At 50.9% G+C, this 22,280-nt stretch overlaps 9 protein-coding genes across 9 annotated transcripts; 6 read left to right on the top strand and 3 right to left on the bottom strand.

Annotated features, from left to right (window-relative positions):
- Positions 1-141: 141 nt before the first annotated feature.
- Positions 142-2,403, bottom strand: N7532_003918 (putative C6 transcription factor; the record flags this gene model as incomplete). The annotated part of the gene is made up of 5 exons (XM_056616412.1): positions 142-501; positions 564-846; positions 899-1,319; positions 1,372-2,096; positions 2,153-2,403. The coding sequence occupies 5 exons, from the start codon at positions 2,401-2,403 to the stop codon at positions 142-144; spliced, it is 2,040 nt and encodes a 679-aa protein (XP_056476769.1).
- A 1,585-nt stretch (positions 2,404-3,988) lies between these two features.
- Positions 3,989-5,531, top strand: N7532_003917 (uncharacterized protein; the record flags this gene model as incomplete). Its single annotated transcript, XM_056616411.1, has 2 exons — positions 3,989-4,045; positions 4,125-5,531. The coding sequence occupies 2 exons, from the start codon at positions 3,989-3,991 to the stop codon at positions 5,529-5,531; spliced, it is 1,464 nt and encodes a 487-aa protein (XP_056476768.1).
- A 560-nt stretch (positions 5,532-6,091) lies between these two features.
- On the bottom strand, positions 6,092-8,068 carry cdcA (phosphoprotein phosphatase CDC14; the record flags this gene model as incomplete). The annotated part of the gene is made up of 3 exons (XM_056616410.1): positions 6,092-7,340; positions 7,402-7,933; positions 8,020-8,068. The coding sequence occupies 3 exons, from the start codon at positions 8,066-8,068 to the stop codon at positions 6,092-6,094; spliced, it is 1,830 nt and encodes a 609-aa protein (XP_056476767.1).
- A 2,369-nt stretch (positions 8,069-10,437) lies between these two features.
- On the top strand, positions 10,438-11,276 carry N7532_003915 (uncharacterized protein; the record flags this gene model as incomplete). Its single annotated transcript, XM_056616409.1, has 3 exons — positions 10,438-10,738; positions 10,792-11,091; positions 11,146-11,276. 3 exons carry the CDS (start codon positions 10,438-10,440, stop codon positions 11,274-11,276), a joined length of 732 nt encoding a protein of 243 aa, XP_056476766.1.
- Positions 11,277-12,378: 1,102 nt separating this feature from the next.
- On the top strand, positions 12,379-12,831 carry N7532_003914 (CTAG/PCC1 family protein; the record flags this gene model as incomplete). The annotated part of the gene is made up of 1 exon (XM_056616408.1): positions 12,379-12,831. The coding sequence occupies one exon, from the start codon at positions 12,379-12,381 to the stop codon at positions 12,829-12,831; it is 453 nt and encodes a 150-aa protein (XP_056476765.1).
- Positions 12,832-13,818: 987 nt separating this feature from the next.
- N7532_003913 (glutathione peroxidase) lies at positions 13,819-14,492 on the top strand (the record flags this gene model as incomplete). Its single annotated transcript, XM_056616407.1, has 2 exons — positions 13,819-13,861; positions 13,984-14,492. 2 exons carry the CDS (start codon positions 13,819-13,821, stop codon positions 14,490-14,492), a joined length of 552 nt encoding a protein of 183 aa, XP_056476764.1.
- A 227-nt stretch (positions 14,493-14,719) lies between these two features.
- N7532_003912 (uncharacterized protein) lies at positions 14,720-16,563 on the bottom strand (the record flags this gene model as incomplete). The annotated part of the gene is made up of 4 exons (XM_056616406.1): positions 14,720-15,057; positions 15,116-15,275; positions 15,318-16,024; positions 16,080-16,563. The coding sequence occupies 4 exons, from the start codon at positions 16,561-16,563 to the stop codon at positions 14,720-14,722; spliced, it is 1,689 nt and encodes a 562-aa protein (XP_056476763.1).
- Positions 16,564-17,974: 1,411 nt separating this feature from the next.
- On the top strand, positions 17,975-19,825 carry N7532_003911 (uncharacterized protein; the record flags this gene model as incomplete). The annotated part of the gene is made up of 7 exons (XM_056616405.1): positions 17,975-18,233; positions 18,283-18,371; positions 18,438-18,792; positions 18,843-19,107; positions 19,162-19,249; positions 19,304-19,418; positions 19,569-19,825. 7 exons carry the CDS (start codon positions 17,975-17,977, stop codon positions 19,823-19,825), a joined length of 1,428 nt encoding a protein of 475 aa, XP_056476762.1.
- A 1,013-nt stretch (positions 19,826-20,838) lies between these two features.
- Positions 20,839-22,007, top strand: N7532_003910 (fungal specific transcription factor domain-containing protein; the record flags this gene model as incomplete). Its single annotated transcript, XM_056616404.1, has 2 exons — positions 20,839-21,615; positions 21,723-22,007. The coding sequence occupies 2 exons, from the start codon at positions 20,839-20,841 to the stop codon at positions 22,005-22,007; spliced, it is 1,062 nt and encodes a 353-aa protein (XP_056476761.1).
- Between the last annotated feature and the right edge of the window lie 273 nt (positions 22,008-22,280).

Genomic DNA, 22,280 nt, shown 5'->3' with positions numbered 1-22,280 from the left:
TAATACCCGCCATTGATTTTGCAATTTACCATGAGTCAATGAAATAGACATGAACTGTATTGCATGTACCTTGATCAGAACAAATAATCTCCCGCCAGAGGTCACGAATCCCAAGTCTCGTGATCCAGAGTCCGAAGTAGTTCACGGCGCATACCCATCTACTGCCGGGAAATATTCGGAGTTAAAGTCCCAACCATTGTAGTTTGACCAATTCAGGAAATTTGACAGACCCGACGTGACATCATGCACCATTTCAGCATGAACAGGCTGCGGATCAAGCAGTTGGTCTAGAATCCGCGAGAGCTTCTTTTCGGCTTCTTTGCATGTATGATAATTCCCATGGCCCGGACGCGATACCCAGGATAGCAATGAGACGAAGACGCTCAGATTGCGAATCAACTCTGACCGGGGAAGCTCGACGTTGTGCGGACCCGGTTCATGGGATTGGCGTAGCAGCTCCAGTAAAAGAACACTGGCGGTAGGTAAGCCGTATGTGAGGGCCTGGTTTCCGAATAGTTTGTTAGTAAATCACATTTTTCATCACCAATCGGGTGGGAACGTACAATCCATGAAAAATGCCTATCGAGGTCGACCATCGGACTGCGGATAGAGGTGATACTAATGACAATTCCTAGGGTCTGGCGGGAAATTTCGCAGAGTGCTTCTTGTCCGGTATTCGTGTGTTTGATCAAAGTCCGTTGGAGTAAAAAGCACGTGTAGAGGTAATTAAGGTACATGTACACGATCGTCAACCACCCATCGTGAAGATCATCGTTCTTACGACGGTCGTAGCAGATTTGGTCTGGGGTTGACTCCCATACATCGCGGATCTTCTCCTTAATTTCCCTGTTAAAGGGTCAGCTCAGCCCATATCAGTCCAAGCATCTGATTGTCTTACTGTGTTCTCTGTATGATGTCCTGTGGCTGGTGAATTCCAAGCGCAAGCTCTAACGTTTGCTCTCGGTAGATTCCAAGTAGGAACCGTAAACGAGAAGGAGTCATTCGGTATCGGCCTCCATGGGTGTTCCAGCCTCGACTGTCGAGCTCTGAGATTGCCTTGTTCAGAGCTTCTCCTCCCTCCACAAGGACCTCGTCACTGAGGTCCAGAGGAGGGTCAATTGTGCAATATCGGTAATTCATTAGAGGCGGTCGACCGACAAAGCTTGCTTGTGACTTGTCCATATAAAAGGCTGAAATGAAGCAGCCTCTTCGCCACTGGCGCAGAAAGAATGGGCAGGCTGCATCCTCGCCATCCGTATGCAGGCCAGCAGCGTAAACTGTGGCAATCAAGTCCCCCAGCCGGCGCCATGCTTGGTAGCCTAAACCTCGTTGTCAGCATATGATGGGTCAGATTTCTGGGTATGTACATACTTGAATCGCCGTACTGCTGAGTCTGTAGCATGACATCGTTATATTGCAAATAGGCCAGCAGCTCATTGGCCGATGAGGCTTGATCGCAAAAGTTAAGACAGATCATACTTGCCACCACAACCTGTTCCAAAAGTCGATCTTTCGCTCGAGGATCCTCTAGTCCCTGCGAAAAGTCAGGATCATTGTCGGGAGTGATCGCCAGTTGCTGTCCGCATATTGAGAAGATATTCCCAATAGCCTCCCAGCGAAAGTTCCGCCCAGTAAATGAATCACAGTACTCCTGCACAGTCATCGACTCACGAATAGCCATCGGACGCGACGAATTCTGAAATATCTGAGTCGCGAGTTTCTGCAGCTCGGGCATCAAATTATGAAGGTTATAACTGTCGAAGAGTTCGCCAAGCGAAGTCAACATGGCCCGCATGATTATTTCCGGCACAACGGCATTCCACGTTCGGAGGTAAAACCGATCTATTAGTTTCTGGCGTTCTTTCATGTTGTAGAGGAAGAGTAGAACCTCCGCTCCTGATTGGACCCGATCTGGCTCCACTGTCAAGACTCGACAGACGTCCGTGGATTCCTCGGGTTCAAAGAGGATCTCATTTCGGTGCTCAGCAAGGACTGCAGTAAAGCTTGTGGAGCCTAGGTAACCCGGTAAAGCAGAACGTGAGTCCAGCGGCGCAAAGATACTACGCGCACCACCTAATGAGCCAGGACTCGACGCACTACGGGGCCTGTCAGTCTTGAAAGCGGGTCTCCAGTGGGCATTTCGTGCTCTTACTTGGATGTTGGCTGGCTGGTCAGTCGACTCGACGATGCCAGCGGCGGATTGGCATGGTCTGACCTCCGCCTGGTCATTGGAGCTGGGTGGTAGAAGCATTGGTCATTGATGCGTTTTCCGGCGCATCGGCGGCAAACGGGCCTCTCATGGTCACAGCGCTGTTTCGACCGGCGACAAGGCTCGCACGACTGGAGAGAGCCATTCCGACGCGTCGCAGGGGAGTGCGAGCGCCGATCATCAGCGTTCCTCATCTCATCGACCAACCGTGCCGTCCAGGCTGGGGGAGAGTTGCGAAAGGCAAAAATGCCAGGGCGGCCCCAAGCGGTTTAGCGTCGCGTGTATCTTTGACGCCAGCGCTGGCGACGACAGAGCCTGTATACTACATCGGATGGTATTTTCCTTCACACTATAGACCTGCTATATAGTGAGTAGAGTATTCATTGGGCCCCGTGATCATTTAAAATGCGGTCTTAAAGACTCAGTGGAGCAATCTAAGCCTACCGGTAAGTCTCGGCTAAATTGGGCTGGAATGGACGTCAATAATTTTCACCATTTCAAAATAAAAAATGTTTCAATAATACACGATCATGAAGAGATTTTGATTGACTCTGAATTTATATTAGGATTTGCATGATCACTTTGAGTGAGCCTGAGAAGACATCACAGAACTATGAGTCTTGCTCAGTATAGGAAAATAAAGTTGAAAGTCCAGGCAGCGAGCGATGATGAGTCCATCGGAGCCTCAAACAAACTAACGTACCGTTTAACTCCACCTAGGCCGTCTACGTACGTACGTAATAAAGTGCTTTTGTGAGATTGGCAAGGTAGCCAAAACGACATTTTTCTTTTCTTTTTCGCCTGGATTATTCGGACCCAAATTGAACCAGCTATGGGTCTTTGGGTCAGGCGCCCAGCATACCCATGCAAATATGCAATATGCCCTACTTTCCAGAAGAGGTAATACCCCAAATTTGCACCCAGTACGGTTCTTCACGCTAACCTGGGTCCATCCCACGCTCCAAAAAAAGACGGCAGGACCCTCTCGGGGAACGGCCGAGCGCAAACCTTGGGCGGGCCTATTAGCCTCGAGCTTATTTGGCTGCCATCTCACCTCGCATTTCCGCCCTTTGCAAGACATCATCGCCATGCTGACCGCTGTCAGCATTCGTCCTGCCACCAATCGTCGCAACCGAGGTTTCCGTGAAGAGCAGCGAGCGTTACGCAACCCCACCAGCACATCCCGCCCAAGCCAAGCCACGAAGCCGACAAGCGCATCCCAGAGCCACGATTTAGACTCGGGAGCAGCTTGGCATCCCAGGTGGACGAGGCTATTGGCTCGCTTGGGCGGGTCGTCGGTGCCCAGGGTCCAAACTCAAAGAGGCCTTTGTGCCTTCTATTAATACCCAGCAGGCACATAGCTCGGCCGACGGGGAACTCCTCTGCCCCATGCGCTTGGGCACAGACCGAACAGCTACTGGATAAACGTTGCAAGGAAAAGCAAGCGCTAGCGCTCGAGAGGCAAATCCTTGCCCAATTGCTACACTGGCGAATCCGTCAAGGCGAGGAGACATTCGCTGGCTAATTCAGCCGCAAGGGCACACCCGGTCTTGATTTGCCCCATTCTATCTGACGATACTAAATTCGGACTCTTTGCGCAAGTGGTGGCTCGTGGGACTCTGCTTCCTCACGATGATCTCTAAGCACGACTGAATCGCGCCTCGGAGTGACTCACCAAAGAGGAACTCACCAACGAGGACCTCTCTCGCCTTCTGGCGCCGTGCCTAGCGGCCGTGGTCCTGGAATGTGCAGTAGAGAGTCTCGGCGACTCGTCTCATTATGGTCGGAGTTCCCAAGAGCAAAGGATGCCAAACCTGCATCCAGCGGCGCGTGAAGGTATGTCATGCCCTCTATCGCCTGTCATCGCGGCCGTCTACCGCCCTTATAAGAGCCGCCTAACAAATTCCCATGACAGTGCGACCTAGTCCGCCCAGAATGCTCTCAATGCCAAAGATATGGCGTCGACTGCCCAGGTTACTCAAGACCCCACAAGTTCATGGACGAAGGAGAGAGACTCCATCAGCGATTCGGCAAGAAACGACAAAAACCAAACGCAAACTCCGAATCGATCGACGAACGCATCGTACCGTCCCTCGCAGCCCGCTCAATGGACAAACAACAACCCGTCATATTCGGCTCCTTCGTCCTCTCCGCCTTCACACGCTGGTTCGGACTGAACAAATACCGAGTACATGTTCCATGGACACAATACGTCGCCCAGCATATAGGCCAGAGTCCCGCCTTCGATGCAGCCGTGTACTGCATGAACTCCGTGCACATGGGCCACGTCCACACTGATACCAAGCTCCAGCGCTCCAGCCGCGAAGTATACAGTCGAGCCCTACGGCTCTTCGGTGATCGAATCTGCGACGCAAGCGCTATGAAGTCCGCCGAGAGCGTCAGCATCACAATCGTCCTCAGTCTCTTCGAAGCATACTCGCGCACAACCCCAGACTCCTGGGCCCGTCATGCCGCCGGGACAGCCCTCCTTATGGCACACCGTGGCCCCGCGGCCCACCTCACTGGCTTCGATCGCTGCCTCTACTTATCCTTTCGAAGTTTTCTCGTCGCGGAGGCCTTCGTCAACGGCAGCAGATGTATATTCGAGCGACCAGAGTGGCAGGCACATATTGATCAGATCCGCGGGGAAGATATGGCCTCCCCACGCGTGGACGAACCCATTGCTTTATTCATCGACTTGCAAGATCGCATATTCATGGAAATTTCCAAGGTCCCGGGTTTGCTGTACCAGGCTCGCAGACTACATTTGATGCCCGAACCATTGAAAGCAAGTCGTCGGCTAGCGGCGCAGGTGCTGCGCAGTAATCAGGCCTTGCATACATTATCTTCTCATCTGCGTGTTGCCGCAACAGCCCAGGACAACCAACTGTGCAACGGGTCAGTCCATAACAGTGGCGATAAATCTACATTCATCGGTCCTATACCAACAACCTTCCCGCAAGAATTCGCCAACAGTGTCTTACGTGGATGTGATATCTGCTCATACATCCTCTGTCTCCTGCTCGACTACCTCGAAAATGATGCAGAGAAGCACCTAAACCCAGATCTGGAGACAAAAGATGAAATTTTGGTCTCGGATCCCCTACCTTTCCGCTTCGTCTCCAAACTAGCGTGCAAAGGGTACACCGATCCAGATTCCGTAGGGGTAACAGTGGATCTTCCGCCACCTGAGAAATGGCTTGATCTGGTAGCTGCGTCGATGGGGCTGGAAGCCTTTAATATAATCACGTGTGCAAATGAAAGTCCCAGTTCATCGACAGATCATGATTCAACGTGGAGTGCAGCTGTGTCACTGCGATGACAAGAATTTCTCCTACTTCTCTTTCGAGGGAGTATGGAAACGCATCGATTCGATACCTGCATAAGATGGACTACGATATTGGAACGAATGAATGAAAATTTTGAACGATTTCGTGAAATGAAATTGTCGTATCGCCGTAGAATTAACACGAAAGAAAAAAAAAAAAACAACCTGTAACAGAACACCATGCCATGGGCGCGAGATGCGGAACCGACAGAAACAGCTTGAAAAAAGCTCTATCAGAATCACAATCAACACAAGCCCTGGATCGTGACAATTCTCAAGTCATTCAGCTTCATGTATCAACAGCAGTGCGATCAAGGTAACGCCGTGCAAACATGCCAAGAACCCCGTTTCGCGCCAGGAAAAAAAACCACGAGCAGAAATTGGAAATAAACAGCCGATTCAGAAAGCAGCGGAAACATTAAAGCAATCAAATGCGGAAGTGGGTATGCAAAAAGAGTGACCAGTTATAGCCAAAGGACATAACCGGGCAGAAGAAGTAAAGTGTAGGGAGGCATCACAACGACGACGCATCAATGGATCTAAATCTCAGACCCTTACTGGACAGTACGAGCAACTCGATTAGGGCTGGATGAGCTGCCGACTCGGCCGCTGGCCTTGCGCACACCTCGAGACTCGCTCTTGTTACTATCGGTTACCCGCCGGGGGCTGGAACGGACCTTGCTAACGGAGACGGGACCCGTGGCACTCTTGCGACTTGTGGGAGTCTTGGGAGCGGCGTTCTCAACCCAGTTCTCCCGATCCTCGTGGATGTCGTCAGCAAGTGTGTAACTAGCGGTGACAGTCGCCGAGTAGCTGATTGAGCGCGAAGTAGGGGAAGCGACGGGAGATCGCGAAGCTCGTTGTTTGGCAAGCATGCGGAGCTGAATCTCCTCTTCACTCTCACTGCTATCGTTGCTCAGGCGGTGGCCGCGATGGCCGCGGTCTCCATTGTGCTCGACAGCCAAGGAACCGGATGCCGTGCGAGCATAAGGGTGGTGGCGAGAGTCCTTGCGGTGGGACTTGCGAGGCTGGCCAGGTGTAGGGGCGGGAAGGTTCTCCTCATACTGGTTGGCACCAGCCTCGTTGTGGTCAATCTCTCCGAGAGCCGCGCGCTTAGAGTGGCTGTTGTTTGGAGGAGTGGCGACTTGACCATTGCTAGGACGCTTCTTGTTCGAAACACGGGCAGGTGTGACGGGGGCAGATTGGGCCAGCTTCTCCTTCATACTATCCTCAAACCACCACTCGCGGAAGGCCATCTGGTTCAGATGGAGCCAGTGCTGCTGAGGACCAACTACCATGCCAGGACGCATGAATCGCATGAAAGCAATGACCTCGTTGGCAGTAAAGCCATAGCGATAGATGAGGTAGGCACCGATCAAGCAACCAGTGCGACCTAGTCCGGCCTTGCAGTGCACCGCGATTCCCTTCTTCTTGATGGTGATCATGTCGTGAGCCAGCTTGATGAACTTGCGGACAAGCTGGAGCGGCGGGCAGGTTCCGTCCTCGAAAATCATATCAATATGAGCGATGCCCATGGCGGTGAAATAAGACGGGCTGTAGAGCTCCGAGTTCAACCGCACCACGAGACCGACGTTACGTGTGGAGAAGTGCACCAGCACATTTTTGAAAGGAAGAGGGAGTTTCGACGAGCAGACTTCGGAGACGGTGGATGGGAGGGCATCGTATTCGGGGGTGTGCATGGGGACGGACGCGACAGGTTGGTGCTGAGGAGAGGCGAAGGCGAGGAAATCCTGTGTAACCCAGTTGAAGTCTCCCATGTCGACTCGCTCGAACTTCTCATATCTATAGCATATAATTAGCACACGCATTCTCTCCGCCGGTTCACCTATTGCTCGGAACATACTCCTCGAGGTTGAAGTCGCGCAGACCGCACAGACCCTGTTCCTTAGCCCTCCACACACCATACACCACGTCCTGGATATTGAGAATGAAGTCCGCCTGGCTGTACCCGGCGTCGCGGAAAGGCATGTAAGGGGGGTCAGCCTGTGCGATGGGCGCCAGAGCCAAGTGGGGAGGCCATGATTGGATCAGGACCATGTAGCATGCCACGAGGCATGCTGCATTGGCACGGCTACGTGCGTCAGTCTTGCTGTAGAACACGACCGGGCGTTCGCTGTTCGCGGGATCGCCCAAGATTTCGTGGAAGTGCACGGCAAAGCGATACAGATGCCCAATGTGGAGAGGGCCGAAGTCGGCGTGGAAGGCATTGTAGAGGAGAGTGTCGTCGACCGTGAAGTAGACGGGGGATCGGCGCTTGCTCGTAGGAGTTGTAGGCTGAGCCCGACGCTTACTTGGAGACTTGGGCGCATCCTGGCCGTAAGGGAAAGGCGTTCTCGAGGTTGGCGTTGAGTCGTAGGACGCCAGATAAAGGCGGTCTGTTTTTGTTTTGATCTCATGTTAGACCCCGCTTTGCAAAGCACGCCTCAGGAGAGGACCTATCAACGCGACAGTTAATGCGTACCTTGGATGTACTCAATCATCTTGATTCCGTGACCAAGCTCGGTCGTCATCGTGTCACAGTCGGTTGACCTGGACGGCGGTAATGAAATATGCAGATAGTGATCAAGAACAGCCAGACAGGCTTGGAGGTCGGCGACGTGAGACCAGTGTCAATCCTATGACAGCAGGCTAGATCAAGTGCTGCGATGCGAATCGCAGGTGGTCAACAGTGGAAAGATGGAATGTCTCAGACGCTCATGGTCTTGCAGATCGGGAGTGCGCGATGTAGATGAAGGACACTGAAAGGATGGGAATAAGAATAAACCCCGGGGAAGAAGAGAAATAGAGGAGAGTTGTGAGCTGTCCAGGACAAGAGATGGGATGAGGGGTGGTATTGAGAAAACAGAGGAGAATCTCTTGTTGGGGCAGCTGCCATGCCACGCTAAGCCGCTGTTATGATCTTGTGCCCGTTTGGGACTAGTACCCGCGTTGACTCGACAACGAGATCGCAGCCTCAGGCAGAGCCGTTATTCGCTGAGTCATTCATCCATGGCCCTGACCCCGTGACCTGGCTGCGGATTTGGGACGAGTTATTGCATGCGCAAACAAACAGCTCTCGATATGCTCACAGACCAACTCAAACTCCCCTCTCATCTCGGAGTCTCTCGCTGGCAGCAGGGTCGAGCGATTCTGTCAGCGAACAATAGCATTATCGGATTTTGCATTGTAGATGCCTGAAATGGGAAACCTAGCGGCGAACACATTCCGTATGACCGCCACATAATTATGGTCTTTCGGGTCTCCCAACTATGTTGTCAGAAGTTGCCTCGTGTGGAGGAGAGGTGAGCCGATATGATTCTCGCCGGTGTCTGGGGCGATCGTGACATCGCGCCTTTTTTCCTGACAGGATGGAGCTTCAAGTAATGTCCGCCCCTTTCATGCCGTCCATTCTTTCTTTTATGCTATCTAGACCTGTAGGACTACCGCGTGGCCACAGTTTCCTCATGATATATTTCTCCGTGATGCGATGGGACTATTGACGACCGCCTATCCCTTGGAAACGTGACGTGAGATCAGACCGCTCCTCCTATTCGGGGTTTGTGTAGACATGGAACCCTGGGCCTTCAACCCCCGCGGTCGAGGTTGCCACCGGCGGTTGTTGTCCATCACAACCATGTTGTTATTATTGTTTGGGTTGGTTTGTTTGTATACAAGCGAGCACTTGGCGATCTGCAGGCATTTGGCTCCACTTGCGGCCGGACCATTGGTCCCCGCTCGTCGCGGCTTGATTGCGTTCGATCTGTAGTTAGTCTCTCCTTCCATCTCATCAGACCCTGAGCTGTCGTCTTTACATACCGTCGATATGTGCAATTCAAGTTTGAGATCTTGGATTTCTTTGCAACATCATGGTTTAATCACTAGTTTGATGGTGTCGACCAGCTCAATTTGAACGCCTAGAAAGGGGCAAATGAGTCTTGGGCAGCCTAGCTCGGGCCAATGCACGATTGACGCAAGGCGCACACAACGGTCGATTCTCTCGACTTACGCAGAAAGGTCCAATTTCCCGGGAGGCTTCCGAGCAGAGGCTTCTGTGATCGACAGGGCACTATGGAAGCCAGTTGTCGGGTCGTGCATAAAACGCCACCCTTGCCTGGTCTCCGCTCGCCAGGTCAGTGCTGTCTACTGCGCCGGCCTCCCTCGCATGCAATGTGAAATGAGAGACTCAATTGCGGTTGGTCAACCAGCAATTCCGGGCTCGCGGTCTGGCACACGTTTCCGATGCCACGAAAGGCTGCCAAAATTTCCTGAATCCGGTTATACGGATTGCACATCCGCCGCCGAGCTAGAGAGTGGACTTTATGAATGGTGGCGTTCATGGTATATCGCGAGTCAACAGAGTTAGCGGAGCCCCAAGCAATTGCTCAGCAGCTAATAGTGGACCCAGTGAAATAGATCTTGCACCTTACTGACAGGCGACTGAGCTTATCCGGATCGAGTAGACCGCCAAAGCTCTGAGACTTTTCGACCCAGCCAGTCCGGGGCTTTTCATTGGGGCCCCATGTTGACACATCCCTTCTTTCGCTGACAGCAGTCTGCCATCCTACCTGTATGGCGCAACTCGGGGAAGCTTGTTAATGCAGATCGTGATTAGTGGCGGCCAAAACACAGGAAATGAACCCTCGGAGAAACCTTGGACCCCTGATGATCCCGGATGCATTGAATGTGAGGAGTTGATGCCGCAGGTGGAAGCTCATAAACAACAACGAGCAGAAGGTGTATATAAACCGCTTCCAGGGCCGGTCCCCCAACCTCTTCATTCATCACATCAAGTCATTCATTCCATCTCTAGTCGCTCTTTTCGGCTTCTCATCCTTCAACTATATCCATTTATACCCAACCAAGTCACTCTTTCGACTCCAATCACGCCTTAACCGCAAATATGAAGTTCACTGGATTCGCCGTCTCCCTCGCTCTTGCTGGCGTTGTTTCTTCCGCCGCTCTACCTGGTCTCCCTCTCTCCGGCTCCGAGGGTGTTGTTGGTGGTCTTGAGGGTGCCGCTGCCGGTATCATTTCTGGCCTTGGTAAACGCCAGCTCGACGCTGTCACTCCCGTAACCGAGGGTGTTGCTAGCTCTCTGAACGGTGGCACTGGCATTGTCGGCAGCGCTGTCGGCACTGTGGAGAGCACCACTGGCGGTATCGCTGGTACTGCTGAGAACAGTGTGACCGGTGCTCTGGGAGGTTAGTCCTGCTCCGAATTCCAAACTCATCACACTTGCTAACCTCCTATCTAGCTGCCAAGCGTCAGGTCGACGGTGTAGAGGGCACAGCTGAGGGTCTCCTCGGTAGTGCGGGCGTCAAGCGTCAGCTTGATGCTGTTCAGCCCGTTACCGAGAGCATTGCTAGCACTCTGAACGGTGGCACTGGTGTTGTTGGTGGTGCTGTCGGTACTGTTGAGAGCACCACTGGTGGCATCGCTGGCACCGCTGAGAACGCTGTTTCTGGTGCTGTTGGCAACGTCAAGCGTCAATTCGGCAATCTCCCTGCCACTCTTTCCCAGACTGGTACTGATGTTCTTGCTGGTCTCAGCGGCAGTATGTATCCCTTTCCGCTTTGTTCCTTACCTCTGTGGCTAACCCACTTCCCAGACCCGAGCGGCCTCTACGGTGCCCTTAACAACCTCCACACCATCGTCGCCGCCGGTGAGATCAGCCCCGACCAGCTGAACAACCTCCCCGCTGCTGTCCAGGGTGTCATCGCCAACCTGGCTGTTGCATAAATTTCAAGTGCTATTATGGGTGAAAATTCCCTGGGACGTTGATATGCATTAAAAGGTGTCATGACTTCATTCGGCCGGCGCGGTCTTTACTTTCTTGTTTCACTTCTTGCCCATCCCCGTGTACTATATACCGGGTGCTTACTTTCGAAAGACGATGTAAAATACTTTCACGAATGCTTTTTTTTTATTTTTTACGTTGATGATCACATCCAAAATCTGTGTGCGCAGTTGCTACTGAGAGAGTCCTACTTACATTTTGCTTAATACCACCATCTGCATTCCTTCATCTCATTACTTAATTCTTTACCATAGCGTCGTCCATCAGCAGGAGAACCTCGCAGCAACAAGCACAAAGAGTTCTCTGGATTTGTAACGCAATCCTTAATCTTGTTGTTTGTTTCCTTTCCGTTGGATGTGGCCAAAGAGACATGTTCCCCCTGTCCTGGCACCGGCATCGGATGCAACTGATCTGGCGCCCGCCTTGGAGGTGGTGACACATGACCACAAATCCACAAGACCCCTCGTCAATGCAGGCAACTTTATATTTAAGCTATCTGGAATTTTGTGGTGTATTCTTCTTGTACGGTTCTATGTCAACTTGTTGCATTAAATTCGAGAATCATGCTTCGCGTTGAAAGCAGTAACGCGGGCATGTGATGCAATCACAATCAGGTGCATAGTCAGAAGAAACTCTGATGCATAGTATGGGTATATATTTCTCTCTTTTCAGATTCAAACCTTACGTTCTATCATGATGTTGTAATTTCACCATGAAAGGGTCAAGACAACAGAATCGATACTGTCAGGGCCAGGGAAGAATTTGTTCTCTAATCAATTCTTTAAATTACTTTAGTTATTGTTCTCTGAACTGGATGTGTTTGCATTCATCCCATCGCGAGGGCCAGATCTGGGAAGTCTTGGCAGAGTCGCGATGCTGAGTCATCCAATGAAGCCCCTCGATTCGGTGGACAAAATGTTCAACACAGCACAGGACATCTTGTTGCTTCAGTCAATCCCCAAAAATTCCTCGGTATTCACTTCTACAATCACATAGAAATTTGTGACATAAATCCTTCCTTCCTTCAGAATTTATTTGCTCACGATGGCGGCTACTCAACCTGTCGAGGAATTTCCCTATTCTCTGTACGATCCCTTCCCCCTTCCAGCTCAGAAGATCGCACAGCAGCACGCGCGCTGCGTCACAGCAAGGCATACCGTTCTAATACGATCAAGTACCCTATCCATTCCTCTACCGACCCACCGTCTCGCCTCGTCCGCCCTCCAGACCCTCGAAGTCGACGCCGAGCTCTCCCCATTGGTGCGGCGCACTTTCGCCCTCACTTCCCCCGCACCGGACACCGATGCCGAGCCGCAAGGAAAAAAGCAAAAACAAGACCCTGAAGAATCCAAGACCGTCTTGCAGACCACATACCGCGCTACTACCAACCGTATGCTTCGTGTTGCGGTCAACGGCTTCATGGAGAATCTCGGGGTTGTCCTTGGTGTGATGACCGAGCTTGATGTCGATGTTCTGAAGGCTGATATGGAAGGTTGAACAACGGAAAGTTGCCTGATATTCGAGTAACGGACCATGTTGAGGATATTGTCAACTTATGTCTAGCGCATTAGGGCGGGACTACATTGCAAAGAGTTCGCCTTGTTAAAAAGGCTCACAGCAGGGCCAAGAAAGTGCTGCGACTGAGCCAGCTCAATGTCCACCGGACCCAGGCTATTCAGGCTTGATTTGCAATCAGGGACCCCCTCCATGTTGGTGATTCTCTACTGCAGGACGCCTCGGCGTCCTGGATCAGCCCACGAGAACCGGACAGCAGTCGCACCGAACGGTTCTTCAGCGATCGTGGAGGTGGTGGTTACGTGGCCCTAGGAGCTTTACACAGATCGGGACTCTAGTTACGATGGTACGATGAGGTGATGCGATCGTGCAGGGTGTGGTCGGGATGGTGGGGATGCCCATGTACAGCAAGAAAGATTTTCCACAAGTCCGCCAGACGGAATAACGGTCGAGCTTCTAGAATAATGTATTTAAGAATTCCAAATCACCAGATTATGCATAGACACAGGCTTCGTGTCAGCATAAGGCTGTGCAGATCCAGACCGGATAAGCTTAATAATTGCCAAAGGTTCTCCGGCTGGCATTCGGTGCTTAACCCTGCTGGGTAAATGTACAGAACTTCAACTCCACCAGCCACCAAGAGACACACGGCGAATCGGGCACCCCCAATCAGCCGATCGCGAATTCATCGACCGGCTCGGGTCAAAAGCACAGCCTTCCGGCCCCTCGTGCCTCCGTGTCTGGACCTGCGATCATTGGTAAGATCAAATGGTACCTCGGCTGGCGCTACAAAACCGCGGGCTGCGCGCGATTTTCCGCCAAGTCCGACTCGCTCAACTGCCACCGTTCTTTGCGACTCTCCCCGCTTCCTCGACGTCATCGCCATCAGCCCACAGCTCCAGCTTGAACCCTTCAAGATACCTCTCTTCCGCACCTTTCCTCCTCTCTTCATTCCAACAATCCAGAACCATGGCCTCCGCGACCTCATTCTACGAATTTGAGCCCGTCGACAGTACGTGCCACCCCCAGAGAACCCCTCAGGCTCTCCACTTCCAACCTCGGCCCAACTGGCGCAATTTGCGCGACACCTGCAGAGAAAATGAGAACACTCGCTAACCTGGTTTCGCGCAATAGAGAAGGGCGAGGCTTTCCCCCTCACCTCCCTCAAGGGCAAGGTCGTCCTCGTGGTGAACACCGCCTCCAAGTGCGGCTTCACCCCGCAGTTCGAGGGCCTCGAGAAGCTTTACCAGACCATGAAGACCCGCTACCCCGACCAGTTCACCATTATCGGATTCCCCTGCAACCAGTTCGGCGGCCAAGATCCTGCCTCCAACGACGAGATCCAATCCTTCTGCCAGCTCAATTACGGCGTGACCTTCCCAGTTCTCGGCAAGCTCGACGTGAACGGCAGCGACGCCGCTCCCATCTTCACCTGGCTGAAGGAGCAGATGCCGGGCGTTATGGGCTACAAGCCCATCAAGTGGAACTTTGAGAAGTTCCTGGTTTCCGCCGATGGAAAGGTCGTTCAGCGCTGGAGCAGCTTGACCAAGCCGGCTTCCCTTGAGGAACCGATCCAGAAGGAGATCGAGAAGGCTAAGGCGGCTGGCACCCTTACTTCTGGCGAGGAAGCTAAGCTTTCCTAAATTTGTTGATCGAAGTCTTTGGACTCTGTTTTGATACCAATTGCCTACATGTAATCTCACTCTCGCGGATTGTATTGTATGATTTACACTTGTCTATGCGACTTTAAATGACTAGTCTATTTAATTGATTGACTTCATGTCGTAAAATTCGATTCATTGTCATTTTTAATTAAAGATGTTTTTGACCGGACTAGAGGTATCCTCACATTGTTATCCAACAGAGCGCATTAGTTGGGGATCAGCTCAAGTCCGTCGGCCAATCCGGCGACGATCTCATAGAAAGCCCAGGCGCCCGGATCAGGAAGTTCCCGGCTTGAGGCCTCTCCAACATATGTTGCGCGGCCAAACTTCGCCTTGAGATATCTTGTTGCCTCGGCCTTCTCCGCGGCGACCTTGACAGCCGAGAGGAAATCGTTTGTTCCCGCAAACTGCTGCTCGAAGGGAAGCAGAACATCCATAACAGTTCGGTCTCCCTCTCTGGCCCCAGAGTGTGACTTGAGAGATGCCACTGCGGACGACAAGGCAGTAGAATAGAAGTTGGGCGAGTTGGGATTGATTTTTCCTTCTGTCAGGTTTGTTCAGAGCCGTGGAAAGAGCGGATAGAAGAACTCCGAAAATCGCGCCGAGAGTCCCTCCCATGTCGTCAACATCGTGCAGGATCGAGCGGATGACATCAAACACATCGCCGGATGCCGCGCAGCCCTTATCGACACTTCGCAAGATAGATTCGGCCAGGCCGAGGACGGCTTCACCGCAGTCTCCATCGCCCATAACCATATCCCACTATGTCAACTTTGGCTCTGCTGCGATGGCTCTTTCACATGCAGCCCTGATGGCCTTCTCCAAGAGCAGGTGGTCGAACTGAAGGCTGGGCGAACTAACGACTTTGGCGTTAGCCTTGGTATCAAGGTTGTCGAAGGTGGTCTTCTTCTGAGAAGGAGAGGGACGAGTCGTGTTGGACCAGGAGACGGCAGTCGTGGCGCTATCGAATTGACGAATTAAAGTAGCCACATCCTCGTTCGACTGTCGGGCTGCGGCGGTGAGGTTGCATAGAGAGATCGAGAAGCCTGGCGCGTTAAGAGACGTCTCGAATGAACCGAACTGCACTCTGCAGGGCTTGATGTTCCATCGTGCGCTGAGTTGCATCTGAATCTCGTCGGTTAGAGCAGAGAGTTCGAGGACGGAAAGGCCGCCATAGTTGTTGACCAGCAGGCCGACTTCATCATTTGGCTCAAACTTGGCGAATGCTCTCTCGGTATCAGATTCATCGCAGAGCAACTTAAGACAGCATTCGATGAGTTCTTCGACCGAGGGCGCCGGGGAAACGTGGAGATGGCCTGGTTCATTGTGGATACCGGTGCCAATGACGACCACGTCGTTGGGGACAGATGATTGCTGGTGTCTGCCAGGCACATGACAGTGGTCAAGTGCGGAAGCGATTGTTACAGTGTTTACGTTGACGGCTTGTCCGAGATCAAGGCACTGCTCGGACGAGTATCCTTCTGCGGCCGCAGCGGAAACAATCTTCATGGCTATACAATGTCAGTCAGCCACCGGGCATGAAGGAAGAAGTCGTCAGCAACTCACTGAAAATATGACCCGGTAGACCCCTTCTACCCATGTAGCTGTTCTTGCTTCTTCCAATTGAGACATCGTCTGTGGCATGAAGAATGGAAATCTTTTCAACAAGACCTTCAGCCTTGGCCCTTTCAGCTGCAAGACCAAAGTGGAGACGATCTCCGGTGTAATTGGTGATCAACAAGATAATACCCTTCTTCGAAGGCGCCATACGAATGGCAGCGAGAATCTGCTTTGCACTGGGGGATGCGAAAATATCTCCACACGCAGCTGCGGAAAGCAGACCATCGCCTACATAGCCATTCCATGCCGGTTCGTGCCCTGAACCTCCTCCGCTAATGACACTGACTCTTGAGTCGTCATGGTAGGCATTTCCCACAACTCTTTCCGCATAATTCAATACCAAGTGGCCATTTGCATTGACAAGAGCTCGCAGTCCTCGCGGGACCAACGAATTGGCACTTGTGGAAGGGAAATAATGCTTGTCAGACATGATTCAACGTCGCAAGTGAGTGTTTGCTGGAATCCGAGTTGACAAAACAAACAAACAAATAAAATAAAATAAAGTAAAGTAAAAAATACAATTGACTTTTCAATTGAAAGACCTATGCCGTCACTAATAAATATTCACGCTCGAAGGCGCCTGGGGTTGTGGCAGCCCCTCCATCATGGACCCTCCGAGGTAGAAAATCCCGCGATCCGAGAACAAAATCAAATCTGTGGAGATCCTCATGCTTAGATGGATGAAGTTTCCACTTGATTGAATTACCTTTGAGAGCTTTATCGTCACCCGACCCATTTTCAGCGTCAATCTCTCTGTCTCGAACGGTAGCTGTCGGGAGTGAACCACTCGTGTCGGCACCGCCCACTTCTCCACTAGACGATCCTCGTATCGAGGTAGGTCTAAATCAACAGCATCGATCTATGGGGTACACCATGCCCCGACCTGCTATAGATCCTACTGACAGATTATTATTTGCTGATGTAGGGCAAACCCCCACATTTTGACACTCCAAACCCTGTATCTTGAGCCGACAACGAGAAGGATGTTTCTCGAGATGCCGGATATGGCGCTGCTGTTGGACGCATTGGGATTGTGGATTCTAGCTGTGAGACCGCCAGGCTCCTGATCACTTGGACCTACTCAATACGAGACCTTCTGATTGAGCTCGAAAAATGAGCTTATTGATTCTGTTCTTGGTCTGGAAGCTTTGCGACAGTCCTGCTCATATGGGCGGATATGCGCGACATTTCCAACGAATGACAAATTGTGCAAATCACTGCATTGACTAAGATACAAATGGGCCAGTAAATTTCTTAATTTATCCTAAGCCTCAATTTGTTAGTTTGGATAAGCTTGAGCACTGATTGAGTGATATAGTTCAAAGAGATCGCCTGGCTGAGGACGCGTAATTTTGGCTGCCCTGTCCTTGACAACACTAAATAAATTTATCTCTGGATGAAGCTGAGACAGGAACTCGCGGAGCAGTGGAACGGAAGCAAGTATTCATATATTAATTGCTTAATGTCTTCACAGCGTTGGGGACATTGTCCATCCTGCAAGAATTGGATACATCATTCTGTCGATTATAACCTTGGAAGCCATTTAACCCTCCGGATAAATTTAGTTCGTCCACAATAAATTACCTCATGATTTCTCCGAAGGTAAGACTGGACGAATACAACAGATGAGCTCATGTGTTATTTCAGATGAAGACGCCAAGCCCCCAGGACTGACGCCAAGATGAAGAGACTCATATTCTTTTCTTTACCCCGCATTATCGGGATATTAGAGACCGAAAAAGCCAGGCAATATATATATGGCTTAATATAGAAGAGTACAAGATCTTTCGTCTGATGTAGAGTGAAAGGGACTTGATATAGACCACGTGACCACCGTCAGTATGCGATCCCTTCACACTTTCCTAGTTGCCCTACTGGCCATCCCAGCAACAAGTAAATACATTGTTCCAGGAGGCAGATGGCATGATACAAACGGGAGTGTGATCAACGCGCATGGGGCCGGAATCACTTTCGACCAGAAATCAGGCCGCTTTTGGTGGTTTGGCGAATACAAAACAGAAGACCACCCGGAGGGAGGCGGTGTATCTGTTTACAGCTCTGACAACCTGAGCACTTGGACTTCGGGAGGAATGGCATTAGGTATATATTCCATCTGGGATATTTGAGGCCCATTATCTAATTTCTCTAGCTCCGATTGAGGGACATCCATATATCTCTCCTGAGAATGTCATTCAACGACCCAAGGTGGCCTATAGTGCCGAAACGGACGACTATCATGTATGTGCTCTCCCTCGAAAGCCTCAGCGTCAATTGTTCGTCTAATTACTGAGAGTAACTAAACAGATGTGGTGGCATGCCGACAACTCCACTTATGGACTTCTTCTTCAAGGGCACGCGGTATCCGACACGATCAATGGGCCGTACACATTTGTGGACGCGGTCGCACCGCTAGGAAACTGGTCTCAGGATTTCGGCATGTTCACTGATTACAAAGATGGCCGATCTTATGCTCTTTATTCCAACGGCGACAGTGCAAATGGACGAGATGTTTACATTTCAAGCATCAACAGCAATCTCACGGCACTTGAAAAACCTATCTATCGGTTCCCAAAGTTCGATCTCGAGGCACCGACAATTTTGCAGACAGACAAAAGTTACTGGGCATTGATGAGCCACAAGACAGGATATAGGCCCAATAGTAAGATCCACGTTTACATAAGATGTGACTGGTTTTGACTAATAATGCAGATGTGGTGGCATTCCGGGCCGATTCTTTGATTGGACCTTGGTCTCAACCATTCATTGTCGCACCACTAAACACGCGTACTTTCAATTCACAGTCTACTTTCACTCTCCAAATATCCGGAACAAAAAAGACCACACACCTATACATTGGAGACCAGTGGGACTCGAACTCTGTCTGGGATAGTCGCTATATCTGGTTGCCAATTCAGATCGACGAGGAAAAGAAGACACTCAGCCTAGATTGGTACGATGTTTATGATCTCAACGTGTAAGGAAATTTCTGATATTTCCACTTGACTTCACAAGCTGAAAATGATTTCAGGAAAACCGGAGAATGGACACCTATCAAGGGAAAATCTTACAGCGCAAAGAATGCCAAGACGAAGGGCGACGCCTATAAGCAGGAGGCTGTCAGTATAAAAACACCCAAGGCGACTCAAATTTAAAACTGACAACCTCGAAAGAATTTCGCTACTGATGATGTCATTCTCACGGGGATTTATGGAAACGACAGTACCGTTACTTTCGAAAATGTCGAGGGCGATGGAAAGCCACAATGGGTCTCATTCTACTACCAAAGTATGTTCCATTCAACTATTATGACAAATAACGGTGCAGGATGCTGATAGCCCCATTAGATACTGACGATATGGGCTTTGGTGACCAACGTAAGTGCATTCTTGATTCTTTCCGCTCGTGGTCATTTACGGTCTCTGACAGTTTTGATAGCGGGAGGCACCCCAGATCGAATCGGTGGCTCATGGCAGCTCCGCCGAGTGAGCAGCGTTATAGTCAACGGAGATCCGTCAACGACTCAAACCTTGTACCAGAGGGACACCCATAAAGGAATTATTCTCTCCACTCCTCTGCAGCTGACGCTGAAGAAGGGAAAAAAGAATACCATTTCTGTCGGGGGTCTATACAACGGGTTCGATTACAAAGGCGCTGATTTGGATCGGATAGTTGTGTATCCCGCAGAGGAGTAAAAGGATATTCAACATCAGAAATTCGAGAGCGTCAACTATGGCCAATGATCACATGATCAACGGCACCCAGAGGGAGGGGTAGTTATCCATTCTTGCTTAATATCGGTCGAATAGGATTTTTGTAACACCGAAATGTCAGTTATTCTCTCGGATATGGATATTTTCATAGCTGTTGATTATGATAAGCCTTTTGTACTCACCGTGTCTTGCTTTGCGCATATCGTCGACGAAAGGAATAGTGGTAGAAGCTGTAGTTGAACGTCGCCAAGTCAAGGTCTTTAGACGCTCTATATAGCCCGTACAAGGCCAGTATTTGCAATGAGAAGCCTTCAGAATTCTTTCCCTTCCTTCCCTTATTTTTGGCCTGTTTAATTCCGTCCTTATACATTCAGGTCTGATTTCAAATGGCATCCCCGGCGCTGAGGATATTAGATATTCCACTTTTGACTCGGGCGCAAACAGTGCAAACAGTGCCGCCCAGCAATTGATCATGACGTCCGAACAATATTCACAATTCCCTGGAGCCAGTGCAAACTTGGGTATCTCAAATCACGCAGACTTGCACTCGCGGAGCGACTTTGATCGAATCCTCTCGCGCGGTCTTCGCCTGTGACACACCTACAGCCACTCGCAACATCATGAGGATCGCGTCCCTAGCAACTGCTATCCGCGGCACAACTACGCTTGAGAGTCGGCTGCGTTTGATCTTTCATCCCAGGACGCCACGGGGATATCCCCGTCGCTTGACTTTAGATACCTACTGTTTTCTCTGACAGGACGGGCCGACCACGGTCTCTTGTTCCACCATAAATTGGCGCCGGGACCATCGCAATGCATTGGCAGTTTCAAAGCTGTCAAAGACACCCCCTGGCTATTCTATGCCCTCAAATACGCAGGGTCATCCACCAGATTCCGCCACTCGCAGCGAGAATAGAGATTCTCGTTCTGGCTGGACTGGAAAGTCTACTAAACAGCTCTTGCGTTTGTTACAAGGACTTATAGTTCTGATGACGATGACATCATGGGGGAATCGGGCTGCCGTTGGAGATTCACTCGTGTTATCCGGCCAAGTCGCTATGCTAGCTCGTGAAATTGGCATTTCTACACCTGACGTAGGCCATGACAACCCCTCCTGGGAAGAATGGGTCGAGCAAGAGGAGCGCCGTCGAACCCTATGGGTGGCATATGTTCAGTTCAACCTACAGTGCATAGCATTCAACGTGCCGCCCATGATCTTGAATCAGGAAGTGCTCTGCGGCGAAGAATGGAAAGTGAGGAACTCTCAAGATTGGATGCGTATGCGAAGCTTTCATACCCCAGACTCAAGAAACTTTCAGCAAGTCTTAGGACAACTCCTTCAAGGTCGACAAATCCACAAGTCGAACGCAATATCCGCGTTTGCGAACTATGTCCTTATCCACGGCTTGTTTCAAGAGATATTTTTTGCTCGAAATACAGCCTCTTTGGTGGAACCTACTGGGTCTCTCCAAGTGGGCTTCGTGCAGACCATGGAATCGGCTTTGCGTGCATGGCAAAATTCCTGGGAGGCGACCTATGAATCAACCCTAGATCCCTTGTCCCCCAGAGGGCCCATGGGTTTCAACGCAACGGCTCTTGTGCGTCTGGCATACATTCGCCTCAATGCCAATACAGGGCCGTATCGTCAACTAAGCTCTCGGGATCCCCAGGGAATTGCTCATGAACTCCTTGATGGCCGGTTTGCCGTCTATGAACGATCTCCTTTCCTTGACCGTGCGGTTTTGCAATGCATCCACGCGCTGAGTATTCCGGTCCGGTCGGGGATACAGTTCATAGCACGCACTCAAATGCTGAATTGGAGCATACAGCATTCGCTTTGTAATCTTGAGTGCCCATTTCTACTCAATCATTGGCTCAGGACATTGCTCGATGCATCGAAACCTCTAGCGCTCAAACACTACGGGACGATGAGCGCAAGCTTCTCAACATGGTCTATCATATTTTTAGGGAGGCGGACCTAACAGAGCTTTCGTTCTGGGCGGACGATAATGCTGACGCAGTCCGCCACCTGGCAGCTTGCACTGCTAGACTGTGGGCCGATATATTCCAAGGATTCCATACATACGAGGTTTCTCGTGTTGTGGCTGAGGGCCTTGCAATCATCGCAGACACTCTCGACGCTCCACTTGAAACTCACATTTGATCTTGCATTGATTCCACGTCACAATTGCAACAGATTGGCTTTTTATTCTACGCACTGTGGGTGGGTAATAGGCGAGTCTCATCGATCTGAAGTTCGTTTTCGAAATGAGTAGAACACGCTTCGTGTGAATGTTTCTTGTGGCCCGTGTAGTACCTGCTCCACATACGCCCCCTATCTAACCCATTTACCCTTGAGTCCGCTTGAAGTGATAAGGAGTCGATGACCATTTTCGGTAAATCGACGATCTGTACTACCGAGGGGAGCTCTGTTCAA

This window comes from Penicillium argentinense (assembly GCF_028826775.1).
Source record: "Penicillium argentinense strain IBT 30761 chromosome Unknown utg000004l_segment0_segment0, whole genome shotgun sequence".
NCBI lineage: Eukaryota > Fungi > Ascomycota > Eurotiomycetes > Eurotiales > Aspergillaceae > Penicillium > Penicillium argentinense.
This window is presented reverse-complemented; position numbering and strand designations above follow the sequence as displayed.